Source organism: Callorhinchus milii, unplaced genomic scaffold (assembly GCF_018977255.1).
Source record: "Callorhinchus milii isolate IMCB2004 unplaced genomic scaffold, IMCB_Cmil_1.0 Scaffold5, whole genome shotgun sequence".
Taxonomy (NCBI): Eukaryota; Metazoa; Chordata; class Chondrichthyes; order Chimaeriformes; family Callorhinchidae; genus Callorhinchus; species Callorhinchus milii.
In genome coordinates this window covers 6,460,121-6,479,589 of record NW_024704746.1, presented here as the reverse complement: position 1 = coordinate 6,479,589, position 19,469 = coordinate 6,460,121, and the positions used below count along the sequence as shown (strand labels likewise).

Genomic DNA, 19,469 nt, shown 5'->3' with positions numbered 1-19,469 from the left:
AATGCAAGGATTATTATTTTTAACGTAGGATGATCAAGAATAAGTTGTACTTTCATCCATCTTTCACAAAGAACCCTTCTCAGCTCCCCCTTCACATTGTATCACATTCACAAGGGGAAAGAACACCATCACCTAATGGACCGCTGAGAACTGGCAGTTCAAACAGGCAAAACAAAGGGGGAAAGGGAAAGCTTAACAAACGCAAGTAAAGGTATCTATCTCCCTTTGTGAAATTTATGATTCCGTGCCAATTCAGATGACAGGTCTATTTCATCCACACACAAGGTTTTATATACTTAGAGATGTTCAAGGCCCTTTTGATCCAAAGTCTCTCTGCATTCCACTCACCGTGAACAATGGTTTCAAACTTCTGCTACAAAAAAAACCACTGTGAATGGATTTAGATTTCAGACAGTTAGTTACAGTTGCTGTTACTGTACCACGTAATGAGACATTTTTTGCAGCTCCAAAGTCTCGCATCCCGAGTCTATTCCATTCAGCAGGACTGCACCCACCATCACCCACTTCACTTGGAATTCTAACAGAGCCCAGATCTGACATGCCAAATGCCACAAGCCCAAAATAGAGCAAGCGTCTATTTCAAGAGTGAATGGTTCATGTATAACAAACATAAAGTGGAAGTGAAGTTGGAGTGCACCCACACTGCACAGTGCACACTCCAGGTGGCAACCCCCATCTGTTCACACATCAAGAATTAATGGCTTACAATAAGGAGAAACGGTTCCGCCGGTGGGTGGACGGTAACCAGAGGACACAGGTTTAACACAATTGACAAAAGAACCGGGGGGGGGTATGAGATTTAAAAAAAAACGCAGCAGGTTCTTACGATCTAGAATGAGGGTGGTTGAAGCAGATTAACTACTCATTTTCAAAGCTATTTGGATCTTTACTTGAAAAGGAGAAAGTTGCAAGCCTATCGGGAAAGAAGGGGAACTGGGATTAATTGGCTGGCTCTTTCAAAAAGATGGCACAGGCATGATGGGCGAATGTCCTCCATTTGACAAAAGGGGGAAGTTTAGACTCAGACGATGGAAATGTTTGAGCTTCAGTTGAGCAAATGGCCCCCTCCTCGCCCTGAATAGCTTGTGAAAGATATATTTAGATCATCCAGAACTCTGCAGCCCGCACCAGGCTCCATGACCCTATCACCCCCATCCTCTCCCTCACCAGGCTCCGTGACCCTATCACCCCCATCCTCGTCCAACTCCACTGGCTTCCCATTACACAGAGGATACAGTTCAAGATCCTGGTCCTCACCTTCAAAGCCCTCCATGGTCTTGCTCCTCCCTACCTCTGCGATCTCCTAAACCCCTTACCATCCTGCTTGCTCCCTCCGCTCAGCAGGTTCCAGCCTGCTTCACATCCCCCGCCTCACTCACCCCACTATTGGCGGGCAGGCTTTCTACCACTCTGCCCCATCCTCTGGAACTCCATCCCGTAGTCCCTCCACCTCACCCCCTCGCTTGCCTCCTTCAAAACCCATCTCAAGACCCTCCTCTTCGACCGTGCTTTCGATCACCCTGCTTCACTGCCTCCCCCCTCTGCCCTCCACCTTCCCCGATCCAACCCCTAGCTCAGGTCCAAAACTCTGTCTGTCCAGCGCCTTGGGCCGTCCTCCCAATGCGAAAGGCACTATACAAATGTATTTTGTCGGTGTTTGCTGCACTATTTTGCTCTCTGCAAAAAAGCATTTTCAGATTCAGTAGAAATTCCTGCACAAAAATATACTGCTTTGTATTTATTCATAGGTGAAGGTATCATCCAGTGTGTTAATGTCATAAAAAACAGAATATTCCAGTTCATGCAGTTAGCTATCTCACTCAAGGCAGCAGTTTGGGCTACAATTGACCCCGATTTTATCCCTGGGGTATGTTGTGGGAAAGTACATTTAGCCAGAGTTCCCACTGCCAAACTCTACTCTGGGACCGCCTGGGTGTGCATCCGTGGATGTTCAGCAAGGACAGGGTTAGGTTCAGCTCTGAAACCCTCCACAGTAAATAGTCTGTCAACACTCGCTGTCCAGAATCCCACCAGAAGAACCAGTGCAAGAAGAATCAATGCCTTCAGGAGGTGGAGGAAAAAATGGGCGATTTAAAATTAGTCCGCTAAGAAACAGTTTTTCCGCCTCTCCTTATCCAATGGTCTACCTAAGTCCTGTTAGTTGATGCATGCACATCAACCTGGGACATCAATCCAAGAAAGCTTTTTCCCTAGAATGTATTGACCTTCGAACAACTAGCTATGACACACACACAGACTTCAATAGTTCGCAAACCAGCACGATAATTGGAGTATTTCAATGCTTTCTTGGCATCCGTTTAGTTTTCGACAGTACCCAGGCCAACACTGTGTGGGTGTCAGTCTGTCTCAATTGGTAGCACACTCACCTCTGAGTCAGAAGATTGTGTGTTCAACCCCTAAGTCAGGACTTTGAGTTTAAAGTCTAGGTTGACACTCCAATGTAGTGCTGGGTGAGTACTAAATTATCAAAGGTGCCATCCTTCATGAGACGTTAAACCAATGTCCTGCCTGCCTGTTCAGGTAAACATTAAAGATCACATAGCATATTCAAGTTTATTCCGGTGTCCCAGCCAACATTTCCACAAGGTTAAAAAAAACTGCATACAAATACACAGTTGCTACACTTCATAGTAAATCATGTGAAGCTGACCCACTGATCATGTGCAGCAGTCTGGACTGCAATCAAACAATGCAAACTGGTTCAAATCTGTGATTTCAATGAGAAATAAGAGAGAAATTATGAGCATGAATTTGCAGATTTGAGATTTCTGTACTGGACAGTGCAAACAGTTTTGAGTTAATATCAGGGAAAAAAAGCACGGGTTAGATTGAATGTAAATTGTCCTCTGCTTCACAGCACTGCCTCCTCTATTAGTGTGACATTTCCATCTCCTCTCTGAGTGAGACAACCACGAGGTGCTGAGATTAGCAGAGGTTCAGTGATATATATGCGCTCCTTCCCCAGTACTGGTCCAAGTCTGTTCACCTCACTCTTACAGATTACATTCCATCCACCTGAGCAATAACTGTCCATCTCTACCCTGACCCGAGGCGTGAAGGAGAAGTGTGATGTGCCTCTGACGACGTCCAGTCTCATAAATTCCAACATTTCTCTCAAGGTCACAAGTTGCTTTTATTAAGACCTCAGTGAAGGACCAAGATGCAGAGTGCAGTGCATCTCCAAGGTTGAAAAGAGCAGCAGAAAAAGCAAAAGGTTAGGTGGCACCAGTTTGACTTTGAAAGCCTGTAAAAACAATAAAGAAACAATGGAATTGTCAAGCTCACTCCGGCAGTCTCCATTTTGCTCGTCAGTAAAATACACTGACAAAACGACTGGAGTGTGTGGTCACTCCGATTGTAACTCAAACCATCTGCTGATTTAAGAAGATGCTGAGCAGAGGTGGCGTGTGCCCAGTGCACTGCTCTGCTGAGCCCCAGTGGAATACTTTGCAGATTCCACTCCACCATTCTCCACATAAGAGTTTCCCCAAATTCAGACTAGAGCCAGAAATACTGAGCATTAGTGGGAACCTTGGAGGAGAAAAACACTAAAGCATGTGCATTTAATCTACTGGGTTGCATTTAAAGCAAATTTCTGGCAAGCAGCATGCAGTAAAACAAGTCTGAGGAAAATTGGGATTGAATACATGTTTTTGATAGATTAGATGATGTGCATTTGGGAGAAAATCAACCCACTATGTTCCCATACACAAAACACTATGAGTGACAGAGCAAAACTTCACTGAAGAACATGACTTGTTCAGATATCTTTAAACATTTCTAATGTCTGCAGACCATCTAAAAGGGGAAGGGGTGGGAATAAGCCAGGGTTCCAATCAAAAGGCTCCCTGGATGATGGGCTGATCAGATAGTCCTGTAGCATGTTGGTTAGACCACTCACCTCGTAAGCGAGAGGACCTGGGTTGGATTCCCGTGCAGCGCAAAACCTTAGGCAAGTTTCCTTACTCCACATGCCTTTGTTTACCTAGCAGTAAGTAGGAACCTGGTTGTTAGTCACTGGGTGGATCGCTTTCCAGGGGTGATAAGCCCTCAAAAGATAAATAAAATAACAATGTGGTAACTCAATCCACGATTGTTTGTGGGATACTGCTGTGCGCAATTGGCTGCCCCGTTTTGCCCACAAAATATACAGTCGATTCACTTTACAGTACATTCTATGAAGCGCTTTGAGACATCTCAAAGACATGATAAGGCACTATATCAAATGCAAGGATTATTAGTATTATTATTGATGGGGACTTGGGGCCGAGAGAGGTACTGGGGGTGAGGGCAACCGGCACATTGGTTGGCGGCTGCAACACCCAGGACAAAAGAAACGACCTTCAGAGAAGACAGGAATGGGCAGGCTAAAAATAGGCAGAGAAAACATAGTGATAAAATTAGTAAACTTTTCTAACATCATTCAACAGATTCTCAGCAGCAGATGGGAGCTTTTGCCAGGAACCGTTACACCCACAACATAATTTTGCCAAATGCTACAAAAGATGAAATCCGAGCTTCTCTGATTGTGTCAGTGATGTCTGAACCACATGGCTTCACAGTGTTAAAGTGAGAGAGTATTCCAGTGACTCATTGGCCTCCACTTGTAGCTGTGAGCCAAGCAATGAGCCTCTCTACCACAACAACATAGACTCTTCTCAACAATATCCTGTAGTCAATTGGCATGAGAAACAAAACGAGTTTCAGTGTCTTTAAATAACCACATTCAAAGTGGAAAGGATGACACGGAGGATATTGTTAGTGAATTATGTACTAAAAANCTAACCCCTATTGGAAGCCTCATACAGGAAGTTAACATACTTTTAAACAATGCTTTAAACAATATTTTACATTGAGTAAAAANTTCCTGTTGCTTTTTCTCCCCTCCCTTCTGTCCAGAAGTTAGGTGGTTATTCTGTCCTTCTCCTGGGGCATGTCCTCTCATACTGCACCCTAGCAGATATTTTTCATCTGAGTAACACGATAAATAAGAAGGAACCACCCCCACTCCCCGCCTATCCAGTGCTTTTCAAGTTCTATGGAGTGCCTCTGCTTGTACTCTGACTGAGCTCAGTGGCAGCCCCCTAACCTTTTTTGATTCAATAACTTTTCTCTCCCGTTTGATGGAAACAAAATACTCAGTGGTCACAGCTTGTTAGCGCTTGGGGTGGGAGAACGGGGAGATGAGGAGGATGATGGAGGGTGAAAGATGACTGATTCAAATATTAACAGTGCTGGAGCAAGAGAAGATAAAACACTGTGTTCTCATTGCCATGTTCTTGTGAATGTGGGGCCGCTCCCCATGTCCTAACCCATTACTGAAATCATATTTGTAACAAAAATGTTCAAAATCTGCATAATATCAGAGAGCAAGCTCTGCACTTGCTCCCGACCTGATTAGGAGCATCATCCGCATCCACTTTTGGAATCAATACACTCAGTCAGCTTGCAGGAGGGGCCCGTGGCTTAGTGACAAGGAAAACAGGTTACACCAAGCTTCTGCATTCACTGCCATAGCTTATAATATATTTAACAGTTTACTATCTCAGTTCAACACTTTGAGGGGGAGCAATTACAATATAATTTACATTTGCATTGTGCCTTTTATGTCAGGACGACGACATCTCAAAGCTCTTAACAATGCTGACTGGGCACCTGAGCTGGGGTATGAACCGAAATAGCTTGTTAGAGATAAGAGACACAGATTATATTTTTGGTCAGACATATGCAGAAATTCATCACCATGCTTAAGACTATTCAAACCAGACACATGTGTCTGCCACCTAGGCATGGACATTTTCCTGTGTCTGGAACTGGAATGTGCACTCTCTCACTAGAGAGTGTTAGCACACGCTGGAGAGTGTATACACACGCTCGCATACACACACACATGCGCGCAGATACGGACACACACAGACTCAAACACACGCAGGATAGCATCTTGTACACAATGTGAATTCCTGCTCAAACTCTGACCAGAATAGAGTTCCTCCACCTAGGAAACACTGCAGTGGGAAGGATCATCATCATTCAATGATGCTCTTCCTCGGCTAATCTCCCAGAATATATTGTAGCTTTAAGAGGAGATTCCAGGAGCCAATTTCACTTCCATATCACTGTGCACAGCACTTGTTATTTTGTTCTTCACACCAACCAGAGCAGCCATTCAGTTAACCATGGAAACAGGAAGTCATCAGCAAGAATCAAGGCACTAAAATAAACTCAGACAACTGATTTCATCACCTCAGCAGTCACGCAACTGAGCTGTCACTGCACAATCACCATCAACGAAATATGAAAAGAGGGGAAATGATCCAACAGTTCAGTGATTACGCAACTGTGGATTCATAACAAGATATCTGAGAGAGCTGCATCGGCACTGATCTCATGCATTAAAAGGCTTTGCCCGAGAAAAGTAGATGAGAACGGAGTGAAACATTCTACGTACTTTCAATAGAACTTACAGACATCTCAAAGTGCATCATTTCCTTTGAGTTTCATAAGTGGTGCAATTTTGAGCCTTAGCTCTCGTGCCATGGACTCAATGTTAAGTTCATTTAGTTTTGCTTTGGCTGACAGATGTGATTCTGGAACACAAAATGGAGAACAGAATCCCTTCCCTGCTGAAGGAGCATTTTTGCATTCCAATGTCCAAATTCTTGCTTACAGATTTGACCTCTCCTTCCCCCTCTCCTCACCCCCCCCCTCCCCCATCACACATTATAGTTATCAACCCGGCTCAGTTGGTTGCATTCTTGCCGCTGAGTAAGGTTATATCAGGACTTCGAACCCATATTGTCTACGCTCACGTTCTAATGCAATGCTGGAGTGTGCTCCATTGTCGAAGGTACCACCCTTAATACTAATAATCCTTGCATTTGAGATAACATTGTATCACGTCTTCGAGTTGGCTTAAAGCATTCGTATACAAATACTGCACATAGCTTTGGGACGTTCTCCAAATGTGAAAAGATGCTATACCAAATGTAAGGATTATTATTATTATAATACATCTGGTGACCCCCAGACTAAACTACATGCAGAGTTGCTGCTTACACCAGCTTCCTACAAAAATAGAACGTTTTGGAGTAAGAGGCCAAAGAAAATGTTTTCAACACAGTTACTGAAACAGGTCAGGCCTGGCCAAAGAACTAATGAAAGCACCAGCCACTTCAAAAAAAATGTCACTTTCAACAGATCATTCATTAGCAAATACATAAAATACCACAGTTATGACAAAGAGTCTCATGGAAAACGTGAGCCTAGCTTTCTCTTTCAGATGCTGATTGACCTGCTGTACAGATTCCATATTTGTTTACAGCAATCATCCTGCCCTGCTTCCCAGTTGATCCCAATGTGAAATGTTTCCAAAATGGGTGTAGCCTTTTCCCCTCTCCTTGGACCAACAACGAATTTCCCATGTACACATCAATCACTATCAGTCAAACATCGGGCTGGCTCCAACCTTCAGTTGTCAGTATAAATGAGGCATCTGTCAGACCCCTGACCCTTGATGTACAGTTGGCCTAAAGATATTGTGACAGGATCAACTCATGAATAATACAATTCTAGCCTTGTAGTTTACATTTCTATACAACATATTCCTCACTTCATTGCAGACAGCTAGCTGTCTGTATGACGGATTTGCCTCTTTCCAAACAAATACATCAGTTCCATACAGTAGACAGCAGTCTGTCAGTTAACACTGAAAAGTTCTTTTGACATGAAGGCGACGAGATTCTAATTACATTGTTTTGTGGTGAATCCTTCTATATTTCACCATTGGCGGGCGGGCCTTCTGCCACTCTGCCCTCATCCTCTGGAACTCCATTCCGCAATCCCTTCACCTCGCCCCTTCCCTTGCCTCCTTAAAGACCCATCTCAATACCCTTCTCTTCCACTGTGCCTTCAATCACCCTCCTTCCCCCCCTTGCTCTTTGCCCTCCCCCATTCCGACTCCCAGCTCAGGTCCAAAAAACTGATTGCCCAGCGCTTTGGGACATCCTCCCAACATGAAAGGTGCTATACAAATGTAATTTTGTTATTGTTGTTTCTGAACACAGAATGCAGAAGATAATTAGATTCCATTTAACCCATCCCATTTTCTAGAATATCATCGCTGATTCTCTCTTGCATATACCTCCAATTTTCACCACCACATATAGGTATTTCTTAAAATTATCAATAGTACTTGCCATTGTGGCAATCTGTTCTACATATTCACCACACTCTGCATAAAGTAGTTAAATTTGGTTACGTAACAAATGTTCTGCCCAACAGTCTCCAGAAAGAATTTGGTCAACCATGCATGTTTATTTGTGGACATCCATTCGTGTCTGTGTGCAAATTGGCTGCCAGTTTACCTACATACACATAATCATTGCACTTTAGACTAAATTTCCTGTGAAATGTTTTGAGATGTTTCAACAATATGACAAGACTATCAAATCAAGGATTATTACTATCTAAAATAGTCTGTTTCCACTCGATGCAAAGTCATAACCATGAAACACAAATATAAGATAGCGGTGAGGGGATCTAAACGATAATTTGGGAGGAATTACTTCACACAGAGGGTGGTTAGATTGTGGAACTTGCTGCCTGAAGCGGTGGTTGATAGTATAGATGCATTTAAGAGGAAGCTAGACCTTCACATTAGGGAGAGGAAGATAGAAGGGTGTGGGAGGGAGTCAAGGAATGGGTGGAGACGTGTGGAGTATAAATATCTAGATTGATGGGCTGAATGGCCTGTTTCCATGCTGTACCTTCTTTGGAATACTGTCTTTGTAAAATGTCCCTCCCTGTGCACTTCACTAGCAAGAGATTATAGGATCAGTTAAAAAAAAACAGATGCTTACTGCACAAGTAAATCTGCTGTGCTCTGTGCTGAGCTGCAGCAGCTATCAGAGGTCACCTTTGGAGATGGATAAAGTACCGTTTGCTATCACATCATTCCAATCTGACACACTTTACTAAACCCAGTCTGCTTTCTGTGCAAATCCTTGCTTAGGGAACATTGACAGTTCTGCTGATGAAGGAGTGATACTGTAACAACACACCAGAGCTCCAAACAACTGACAGAGCACATTAATCTGCCAAAGACAAACAACACATTTGTAAATGCAAGTTTTAAATCTTAATCCTGGTTTGGCCTTACTGGGCAATAAGGTACACCTGCTTAAAGGGGTACAGGCACCCAGGGAAAGAAAACACCACCAAAACATGCACTACTGTAGTCAGCCACAAAAACAATGACGCTTGGGGTTTAAAAGCCGGAAAACTACAACACGTATGTGCACCAGCAACCAAAGTAGTGATGAACCTTCGGTGAAGCTGTTCCCACCTTTTGCAGGACCTCAGATCATCCTAAACGTTTTCCACTATGATAGAGCTATCTCATACCTTTTATGAACCTTTTATAAATAAACAGTACAACTGAAATCAACCCTTACTGTAATCGCTTCTCAATTTTAGGCAGCAATGCTAAATAAACACAGACACATTATATGCTTCCCAAGCCCAGTATGCTAGCAGAGAAGTATTTCTTCATAAGCAAGCTTACGAAACTCTAAAACCACTCAGATAGGATTTGGAATCCAACACAAACAGAATTCAACCTTATCGCCCGTTACTGTGGTAACTGCTATGTTAAAAAGACATCAAATCAAAATACACTTCCCCAGCTACAATTATCCTAAATCCCACTACTCAAGTTTATTAATCCAATGTAAAAAAAACTCTACCCTTAAAATCAGGCACAATGCATCATAAGCTGCAGATTCACTGTGTGACTGAGGAATAATCTATCATTAGATCTCACTTTCAACCTGACTGGTTTGTAATGTACTAATACAACAACAACAACTTGGATTTACATAGCGCCCTCCACCCCGGACGGCTTTTCAGAGCGCTTTACAGTAATGGATCCCGGGACCGAGCCAGGGGGAGCGATGGAAGGTGACCAGAGGCGCAGTCGAAAAGAAAGGTCTTCAGCAGAGACCTGAAAATGGGAAGGGAGGGAGCGAGACGAAGGGAGTGAGGAAGGCAGTTCCAGAGCCTCGGGACACAGTGGCTGAAGGCACGGCCTCCAAGGGTGGAGCGGAGGACTCGGGGGACGAGGAGGAGGCCAGACCCGGGAATGAAGGCAACGGGTACTGTTTTGAGGAGAGAGGTCAGAGAGGTGGGGGGATGCAGAGGAGTGCAGGGACTTGAATACAGGGGTGAGGATCTTGAAATCGCTCCTCTCTGGGATAGGTAGTCAGTGTAGTCTGGCAAGGACTGGGGTGATCGGGGACAATAAGTAATTACAGCAAGCGAGTTGGGGGAATAGATGCAGTTAGTAGGTTACAACAAATCATACAATATAATAATAATAATCCTTGCATTTAATATAGCACCTTATCACGACCTTGAGACAAGTTAAGCATCAGTATCCCTCAGATACATATCATCTGATCCATTCAGCCTCTCCCTTGTCCCTGAAAAGTGATTTCCTCCCAGTGATCTTCACTTACACTCATCTAAATTCATCCCACAAATTCAAATTGAATGCTACTCATCTCATTATCTGTAGGGTGTTGGCACATGTGTCTCCAGAACTTTCACTTCATTTTTGATGAGTTTTATTCTGTAAAGTGCTTTGAAATGTTTCTTTTAACAACAACTTGGACTTATATAGCGCTCTCCACGCCGGACGGTGTCTCAGAGCACTTCACAGTAACAGGACCAAGCCAGGGGGAGGGGGAGGAAGGTGACCAAAGGCACGGTCGAAAAGAAAGGTCTTCAGAAGAGACGTGAAAAAAGGAAAATTTTAAATGAAAGGTGCTGTAAACTCTGAAGCTAAGCTGTTGTTATTTATGCCCAGCTATCATGTTAAAGCTCAGACACCCAGTGCACATGTTTTGAGGCGAGTCTCCCTCAGCTCCTCTCCAGACAGATTACATTACCTGCTTCCGCTAGCTCTGCACTTGGCTCTTCTTTGTGGCTCAGGATCCTTGAAAGCCGTCTCGAAACATTCGCAAAGAAGCCACGTATGAAATCCGTTCTCTGTTCTGCGTCCGAGTGCACTTGTCTCAGAGCTCGTTTCTCGACCTGCGAAGAGCAGCCTGGTTCAGAGATCGATCGGTTGTACGGTATCGGTGCCGGTTTAGCCACGGCTTCGCTGGGATGCTCTTCCAGGAGGTTCTCCGAATGTTGGTGATACATGGCAGCACCTGACTCTTCCTGCTCAGTTGAAGCCACATTCTGCTCTTCAGACAAAACTTTTTTACTAACTTTCCATGAAAGCCTGGAGGGGGAATGCCACTTGTAGGACCCCATAGGCCTGGCAGGCTCCGAGTTGGTTCGTTTGTACACTTTCCATTTGGACTTGGAAGGTCTGTGCCACTTGTATAAACTGACTGGGCTCCCAGAGCTGTGAGCTGGCTCAGACAGGGTCCTCCTGAATTCGGCCCGACGGGAGAACATTTGATTTTTAAACGTACTCATCTCTCAAACCTGGAGAAACTGTTGCTGAGTATGTACAGTCATTTAACCAAACATCACAGTCTGGAGTAAAAAACGGTTATGATATTGCGCTAGATGAGCAGACTGCAAGCGACTGTCACCACCACTTCCTGTCAAGCTGCTGCTTGACGTTGGAGATATATTAAAGAGAAGGGATGTTGGGTTTGAAATGTTTCAGACAACCACAGACTCTAGTTAGAGCCCCAGGACTGGGCTGTCAGTGTTTATCATAACCATAAAAAATTACCCCTAAACTTTGGACAAGCACCTAGTACAGAAATCTGAGCAGGCCCAGGAACAATAAAATTTCAGACACATGCTACCCAAGCTCTGAAAATATCACCTACTAAGTTAGAAACACACAGCGCTTAGAACAATCAGGGGAAAAGCAACATAGCAGAACGCCGTTTGTCACGATGCTAAATGTTTCTGAATTTGGATAATTAGTAGGTGTGCAGGCTGCTTGGTGACTTAACCGCCCAGAATATCTGTAACAGATCCGTTTCCCATTTGAGAAAAACACAAACATCCGATACAGCTCCTTCAGCAGTTTCTGTACATCAGAGAGAGAAATACTTTGGAAGTGAAATCTCACCCAGAAAAAAGTAACAGGCGCAGGTTGGCAAGAGCCAAGGTTTAGGGACCCTAGAGTTACATTGGGGTATAGCCGGAGTCTAACCAGCTAAAGCGACATAGCTCGCCATTGATCTCGTCAGGGAAGCTTTCCCATTGCTTGTCCAGCTAGGATCACCCTACCCGTTAATGCTTTGGCTTGCAGAGTTAACAGGAACTGAGTGGGATGACTCCCCGCCCTCAGCGACTGGTCTGCTCTTCCAAGTCCTTCCGATGAGCCAGGCTGTGCTGTCATCAGCAGTGCCCTGGTATACTGAGGACCTACCTAGTCAGGAACCGGACTATCGAGACCGCCACAGAGGGCTGGCTCGATTCCTACATTTCGCTGCCAAACATATCACCTTGGAGTCAGTTCAGCTCCAAGGAGAACCTGCTTAACTCCCCCGCCCCCAGCCCGGTTTTACCAGACAACATAATTGGACAGTAACACTGTGAAGAAAGGCAGCAAAGGGGGAGGGTGGTCATATCACATGTCATGTGTTTTGTTTGAATATTCAACTGAGCTCAGTTGGTAGCAATCTCGTCTCAGAAGATTGTGGGTTCATGTCCCACGTTGGAACTTGAGCTCAAAGTTTCTTGGCTGAAATCTTTAATGCAGTGGTAGGAGTGTGCTGCATTGTTAGAGATGCTGGCATTGCCCTTCCCTCTCCCCTCCTTAATGCAGGGAAGCTGGATGATATCTAATACCTGACAACCAACCCAGCCCAGACAGCTTGGCACAGACTAAGGATTGACCCTGGGTCTTTTCTGGACTGCAAAGATTAGTATCACACCATGCAACTTGTCTGCTCTCAAAGCCACTGGGAGCTAAGTGTACGAATTTAAACCAGGACTGTTTGAGAGTTTATTAGAAGCATATATGCAAAGCTAAACGTCCATTCAGAAACAGAGTAAATTATGCACAGTAACCAAATAAACGACACAAGCACATTATCACTGCAAATTTCCTGCTAAATAACAGCATCTTCCATCCTCCCCCTGGTGGACAGGAGACCCGAGTCAATAAGTGATACAAGCACTTCCCTGCAGCTGAAGTCCTGTTGTCACTTTCTTATTTCCAACAATTCCTCGTGGCAAGTTGTAGAGTGCCAAGCTCCCAGCAGCCTCACATGCTGGTCAGGGCTGGTTCCCCCCCAATACTGCACTGGAATGTCAGCCTAGACCGTGACCTCCAAGTCTCTAACTTGGGCTTACACCCACAGTCTTCTGACCCAGAGGTGAAAGGACTACCAGACACTTCAGTTCCCACTCACTACATGTTGGGGGGATTACAATGGAGATGGACGTCTTCTACGTTTTCTGGATTTGTCCAGCAGTTTATTCAAACCAGAAATCCAGTCAGAAGCCACAAGCCCACCACTGCATCTCAATCAATCAAAACTATTTGCAACATCTTCCCATGGACGAGTTAAACAAGACCTGGTGATAGCTTGGTGTCCAAATCCATTGACGACTCACGTCAACATTGGTGACACTCACCACCTGGACTGACACACAAAACAAGTACCAGAGCTCTCAACAGGTACTGATGAACTGTACCCCAACACAAGCCAGCGCCTTCCGAGGGGGTGTGTGGGATGTCAACTTACATGCAATCATTTGAAGATAAGTCAATAGGTATTTTTATGACAACAACAAAGAATCCAAGCAAATCAGTTCATGTGACTGCATAAGCATCTTCCTGAAATTACCACCATGTACAGTACCTGCAACCCTGTTGCCTTTTTATCACAGTAAAACTAACAATTCTACCTAAACAAGGCTTAAAATCTGCTTAAAGTGCATCAATAAAACTAAATTTCCCAGTACTCTAACCATAAAGTAATGAAATAGCTTCGTAGGTCTGTATTACTGCAGACTGAGGAGTGGATGTGAATACGGTGTATGAGAAAATGCCCTGGTGATATTTAGTGTTGTGCAGCTCAGAAACATCATACGTCTGTCCTGCCATCTCCAAGCTGTCGAGGTGTTGTTGAATGACTAGTGCTGGCACAAATTGCGCTAGGAGGCAACGGTTGAGATCTTCATGCTGTTTTCAATCTGTTTTCAGGACTGAATGTGAGTCCCCTATCAGAAATGGCGTTTGTTCTAGAATTTGTTTTAAAAATAAGAAATTTCTTCGTCCACCCCTGCCCCGCCCCCACACACAGAGGGGCAGAGAAATGAAGCAGCATGGCATGTGAATAGCCCAGAGTCATGTACACACAGAATGGTTTCTCCCTTCATTCCGTCAAAAAAAAATCACATGGTCTCCACTCCACACGATCCACTGTCAGACAGCAACGATCAGTACATGCCATGTGGGTGTTTCACACACTCGGCTTCTGTGTGTGTTACATTCCTTCAGACCACTAAAGGAATCACTCCATTCTTTAGTTTTAACCATTTCTCTGAAAGCTGCAGTCTCCCCCACCTCTCTCAGTTCACAGCAATACAAGCAGTTAGGTTAGAATAAAAAAAACAGAAGATTGGCTTTCCATTGTACAGATCACACACTCACACTCACTCTCTCTTTTTCCTTCCCCTTTCCTGTAATACTAAAATAGGTACTCTTGTTCTTGTTACTTGTTCTCTTTTCTCCCCCCTCAGCACTGACCTCTAATTATAGACTGACCTCCCTGCTGAACTGAAAGAGCATATCACTGGAACATCTTCTCAAACTGGGAGCAATCTTTGTTTTACCACAGCAAAGTTTGCTTCCGAAGTTCGAGATCTGATAGCAATGCTTCCCCCAACCACCATCTCTTAAACACCCCCACACCAACACAACAATCTTCTCCTCATTCCCACCTAATACCTGACCAGTGATTGGCAAACCTGCTTTTCATGGCAATAATAATCCTTCCATTTGATATAGTGCCTTAACAAGTCTTCGAGATGTCGCAAAGCGCTTTATAGAATATACTGTAAAGTGGATTGACTATATTTTGTGGGTGAAATGCGGCAGCCAATTGTGCATAGCAGTGTCCCAAAACAGTCGTGGACTGAGTGATTATTTTTTTATGAGGGGAATATTACCTCCAGAAAAGCAATCCGCCAATCCACTAATAACTGGGTTCTTACTTACTCCTCTAAGTAAACAAGGTATGTGCAGTAAGGAAACTTGCCAACGTTTTGTCCTGCCCATGAATCTCGCTTGTGAGGCAAATGCTCTAACCAATATATTACAGGACTGCAAAGTATAGCAAGAGTTCTGATCAAGCGTCGCACACATGAACCACTAGCCTACCTTTCAGCTGCCAACTGACCTGAATTTCCAATCCTGCTGTTTCTTTGGTGAATTTACTGCTGTTATTTTTGAAATATCAATGCAAACTGGGATTACAGCATTGTGTTTGATATTGTACTCCGCTCCTCCACACTCAACTCCCAGCTCCTATTCAGATCAACCTCCAGAAACTGCACCAAACCCAGTTGAAACAAATGTCAGGAGCAGAGGTTAAGAGTGAAGTTATTAATGGAATTTCTTTCCGCATTTGTTTTTTATTGAAGGAATAGAGATCAGAGGGAAACAAAGCAGCCCAGGGATATGGGTTCCTTTATTCTTTTATCACAGTTGCCATCTGTTTCCCAACTTGTATACTTCCTGTGACAGTGGCCTGTCTGACAAAAGCAGTGACTAAAAATACACCTGGCCATAGAGCGATGTAAAAACACTGAACACATACAGGAAGTGCTTCGAACAACATGGGAGTGATTTAGTTTTGGTGCCTTACACTCAACCTCATTTCTCATTGTCTCAGAGAGTGGACAGAGCATGTGGCCTTTAAGTTAAGCTTCCGATTGAGAGCTCGAACCGTGGCTTCAGACGGCGCTACCAATAAACTGCAGCAGCAAGACGTAAAGAACACAATACAGACTGAATAGCGTAGTCCCACTACACCACTTGTTTACTGTGAGCTGACTAAAAACTCACTCACACAAAACGCCCAGCACAAGACTGCCAGGAGCCATATCCTCCTCCTCCACAAGCACAAAGAGGAATGGAGAGGGGGGGGGGGAAACACTCTGGTAAGAGTCCCAAATTCCTTTGAACAGCTCTGGAAACCTCTTTGCCAAGAGGATTACTGGGGACCACATTACTTTGGTGCACAGGTGAGGATAATAATAATAAACCTTGCATTTGTTATCCCGTCGTCAAGACGATCTTGTGGTACAAAGTGCTGATTAATATCAGATTGTTGCTGAAACTCACTGCCACTGGCTCACATTTAGGATGCTGAAGCTCAATTAAAATTCTAAACAGAAAATGGATCCATTATGCCCCTACGTGAGACTCCTTACAAACAGCATCTTTTACAGCTGAAATGACATGCTTCAGTTCTTCAGCACAAACCCACAATTACAGTTGATAAAGACGGGTTGCCAGTTCGAGATCAAGCACATCTCTCTGTGTAACAAACTCACACAGAAGCTCTTGCTCTCTCTCTCTCTCAGCGGCCTTGTGCTTTGTTCAGAAGTGTCATCCGAGCTTTACAGAGTCCGGTGAAGTATTGCTTTACAACACCACCTTTTGGGGGAGGGAGAGGAGGGTAGAAATGAGAAGGGAGCTTTTTAAACAGCAGCTGCTCTAATCCAGGCTGACATCAAAAGCTTTTCAATCAACCAGCAAAAAAGATGCTCATTCATTTTGTTGAACTGGGATGGTGAAGCCAGACCAGGAAGCAACAGTGAATCTCCTGAAAACAGGACCTCAATGTGCAACCTGCTTACAGTAACAACCCTCTGAAGTGTTTCTTCTAAAGAACAGCGGGGGGTGCAACTGTTTTCCCCGAGCATATGCCTGGAGTGCTTTATGGAAAAAAAATAATTGGAAAATTCACAAAGGGCAGCTGCTTGCGACTCGGCGCTCACCTCTTTCTCGTTCACTGAAAAGCCACAGAAGCAACATCTGTCCAAAGACGCAACTCAATTAGCGTCTTTCAAGAAAACCACTCATTTGAAGTCTTTCCTCATTAAACGTGGCCGGACAAATGCAAGTTCATATGCATGGGAACACATCACCTCCCGTGTGGCAGCACAACAGTCAGTTACACAATAGAGTTGCCCTGCAACTGCAGCACAAGGCAAGAAGCTTTTTCCATATTCTCTCCTCCCCCTCCCTGAAGACACTGTGGAATGGCTCCACAGGTCACAACAATTCTCATCCAAGTGGTCCAACATCCACACATGCACTTCCCAATAATAATGGGGATGTCACAGGACAGGACAGTGATTAAGAATTTCCGCTTCATCACCAGTTTGTCGTGCTCCTACTTCTTCCAACTCCAGCAAACATCAACTGAGAGCACAAACTGTCCTGATCTGGTCTGTGTAGCTCAGTGCAGCACTGGGTATGCACTATCCTGCTGGACATCCTCTTGTGAGGTTTCCTGTACTATGTATTTTGTTAAGTGTATTTTACTAAAATCGTAAGTGGCACGTTTCACTGCAATATAATCTTGTGGCTCTTGACTTCGACAAACTCGAGGCTTGAACCTGAGTTAATTTCACATGTTGCACATGCAAATCTGGTCAATAACAACAACCAGCACTTATAATAATAATTCTTGCATTTGATATAGCCCCTTATCATGTTGTTGAGACATCTCAAAGCATTTCACAGAATATACTGCAAAGTGGATTGACTATATCTTGTGGGTGAAATGTGGCAGCAAATTGCACACAGTAGTGTCTCACAACAGTGGTGGATTGAGTGACCAAATTATCTTTTTTTATAGATAAAGGGATTATTACCCCCGGAAAGCGATCCGCCAATCGACTAACGACCGCTACTTACTGCTCGGTAAACGGTGGCGTATTGGTATAAAGTGCCTTTCACGTAGGAAAACATCTTAAAGTGCTTTGAAATCTAAATAAAACTCTAAGTAAAACCCAATGTTAAATGTTATCAACTTAATACATCCTACTCACTATTAATTCCTGTTCCAAGCATAACATTGCAAGACAAAATCATTATCACAGCAAAAGCTTTCCTACCATTACCCAGTTTTGAATCACGCAGCTCACTGAAACTATTCAGGCCACACTGCCGCTTATCACTGAGAGACAGCAGCATGTTTCACACATCTAATTATGATGTCTGGTTAACCCTTTGGTATACTTTTCCTGGTTTGTTTTGCTCATCTTAACTGCTGTACCAATGAATGATGAAAGGGACCAAGGGACAAAGATTTGCCAACATATTTCATGTGAAGTCCTATTATGAACCAAGTAAAATCCGATTCCAAGCATGACATGTTTTGGCACTCTGGTTACAAATCTGTCAACGTTTGAATTCAATAAGTAAATTCTTAACAACATTCAGCGAGAAGCAAATGTTTATCAAATTAGAATTTGTTCTGGTTCAGTCACTTAACCTTTTGTCTATCCCGAGATTTTCACTGCAATGCAGGCGACCATACTTGCCAACAGTAGTTTTCCCACAGATTTTGTGGTACGTCACACAGTCATAAGCCAAATCCCTTCCAAATACCAGGAAAATGCACTTCCACTTACTTTTCTAAGCACGACCTGGGAAGGATTCCCCAAAACCACCACCCGAGGAATTACCTGGCAAGAAAATATGCAACACTGGCTCGATACTGGTTTTACTGTATTAAACGGCAAGTGATTCCTCTCAACAACCTGTGCTCAGAGCATTAGGCACAAGTTGGTGAGACCGAAGAATGTGTATAGAACCACATAACTTGGCATTGAGAATCCTGTCTAGCATGCTTCCTGCTGCTTATCCAGCTAGGACCGCCCGATCTTGTTAAATCTTTGGCTTGCAGGGTTAACAGGAACCTCGTGGGAAGAATTCCTGCCCTCTGTATGCTCCTACAAGTTCTGCCAACAGGCCATCTCAGCCCAAAGGAGACCCAGCTCCCTACCCAGCCCAACTCACTAATTGGTCATTTGTCCGAAACCTCAATAGGTGGACAACAAACACAAGGAATCGAGGGTGGAGCCGGAGAAAATTTTATCAGTAGGGGTCATGGAGATGGAGCCGGGATGTGAGGCAAGGGGTGGGAATGGAATCGAAGGAGCAGGCGGTGGGCTTTGTTTGGGAAATGATGGAGATGAGAGAGGAGGGGGACAGGATCAAAACTGTGGAGGGAAGGATAGATGGAGGCTAGAGGGGGAGAGGGAAGTGGGGAGATGATGGCAGTAGAAAGGCTAGATAGTGTTATGGGAACTGTGATGTCTGCCTGAACAGGCAGCAAAGTACAGAATGTATTGGGATGAAAACCAATGGGAGTTTCAATCTGCAGCTGATTTCAGGGCTAATTTTGCTCTGGGAGCCAACA

At 44.1% G+C, this 19,469-nt stretch overlaps 1 protein-coding gene across 3 annotated transcripts in view; it reads right to left on the bottom strand.

Annotated features, from left to right (window-relative positions):
- rasal2 (RAS protein activator like 2) overlaps positions 1–19,469 on the bottom strand; it is a 215,502-nt gene that overhangs the window by 150,571 nt on the left and 45,462 nt on the right. For 2 of the 3 annotated variants that reach the window (XM_007902995.2, XM_007902996.2), the window contains exon 1: positions 10,989–11,618. The exons of the other annotated variant lie outside the window; for it this stretch is intronic. In XM_007902995.2, the coding sequence (XP_007901186.1) occupies positions 10,989–11,529 (541 nt within the window). In that variant the 5' untranslated portion in view covers positions 11,530–11,618. Of the gene's footprint in view, positions 1–10,988; positions 11,619–19,469 lie in introns of those variants that run through there. 3 annotated transcript variants of the gene reach the window in all.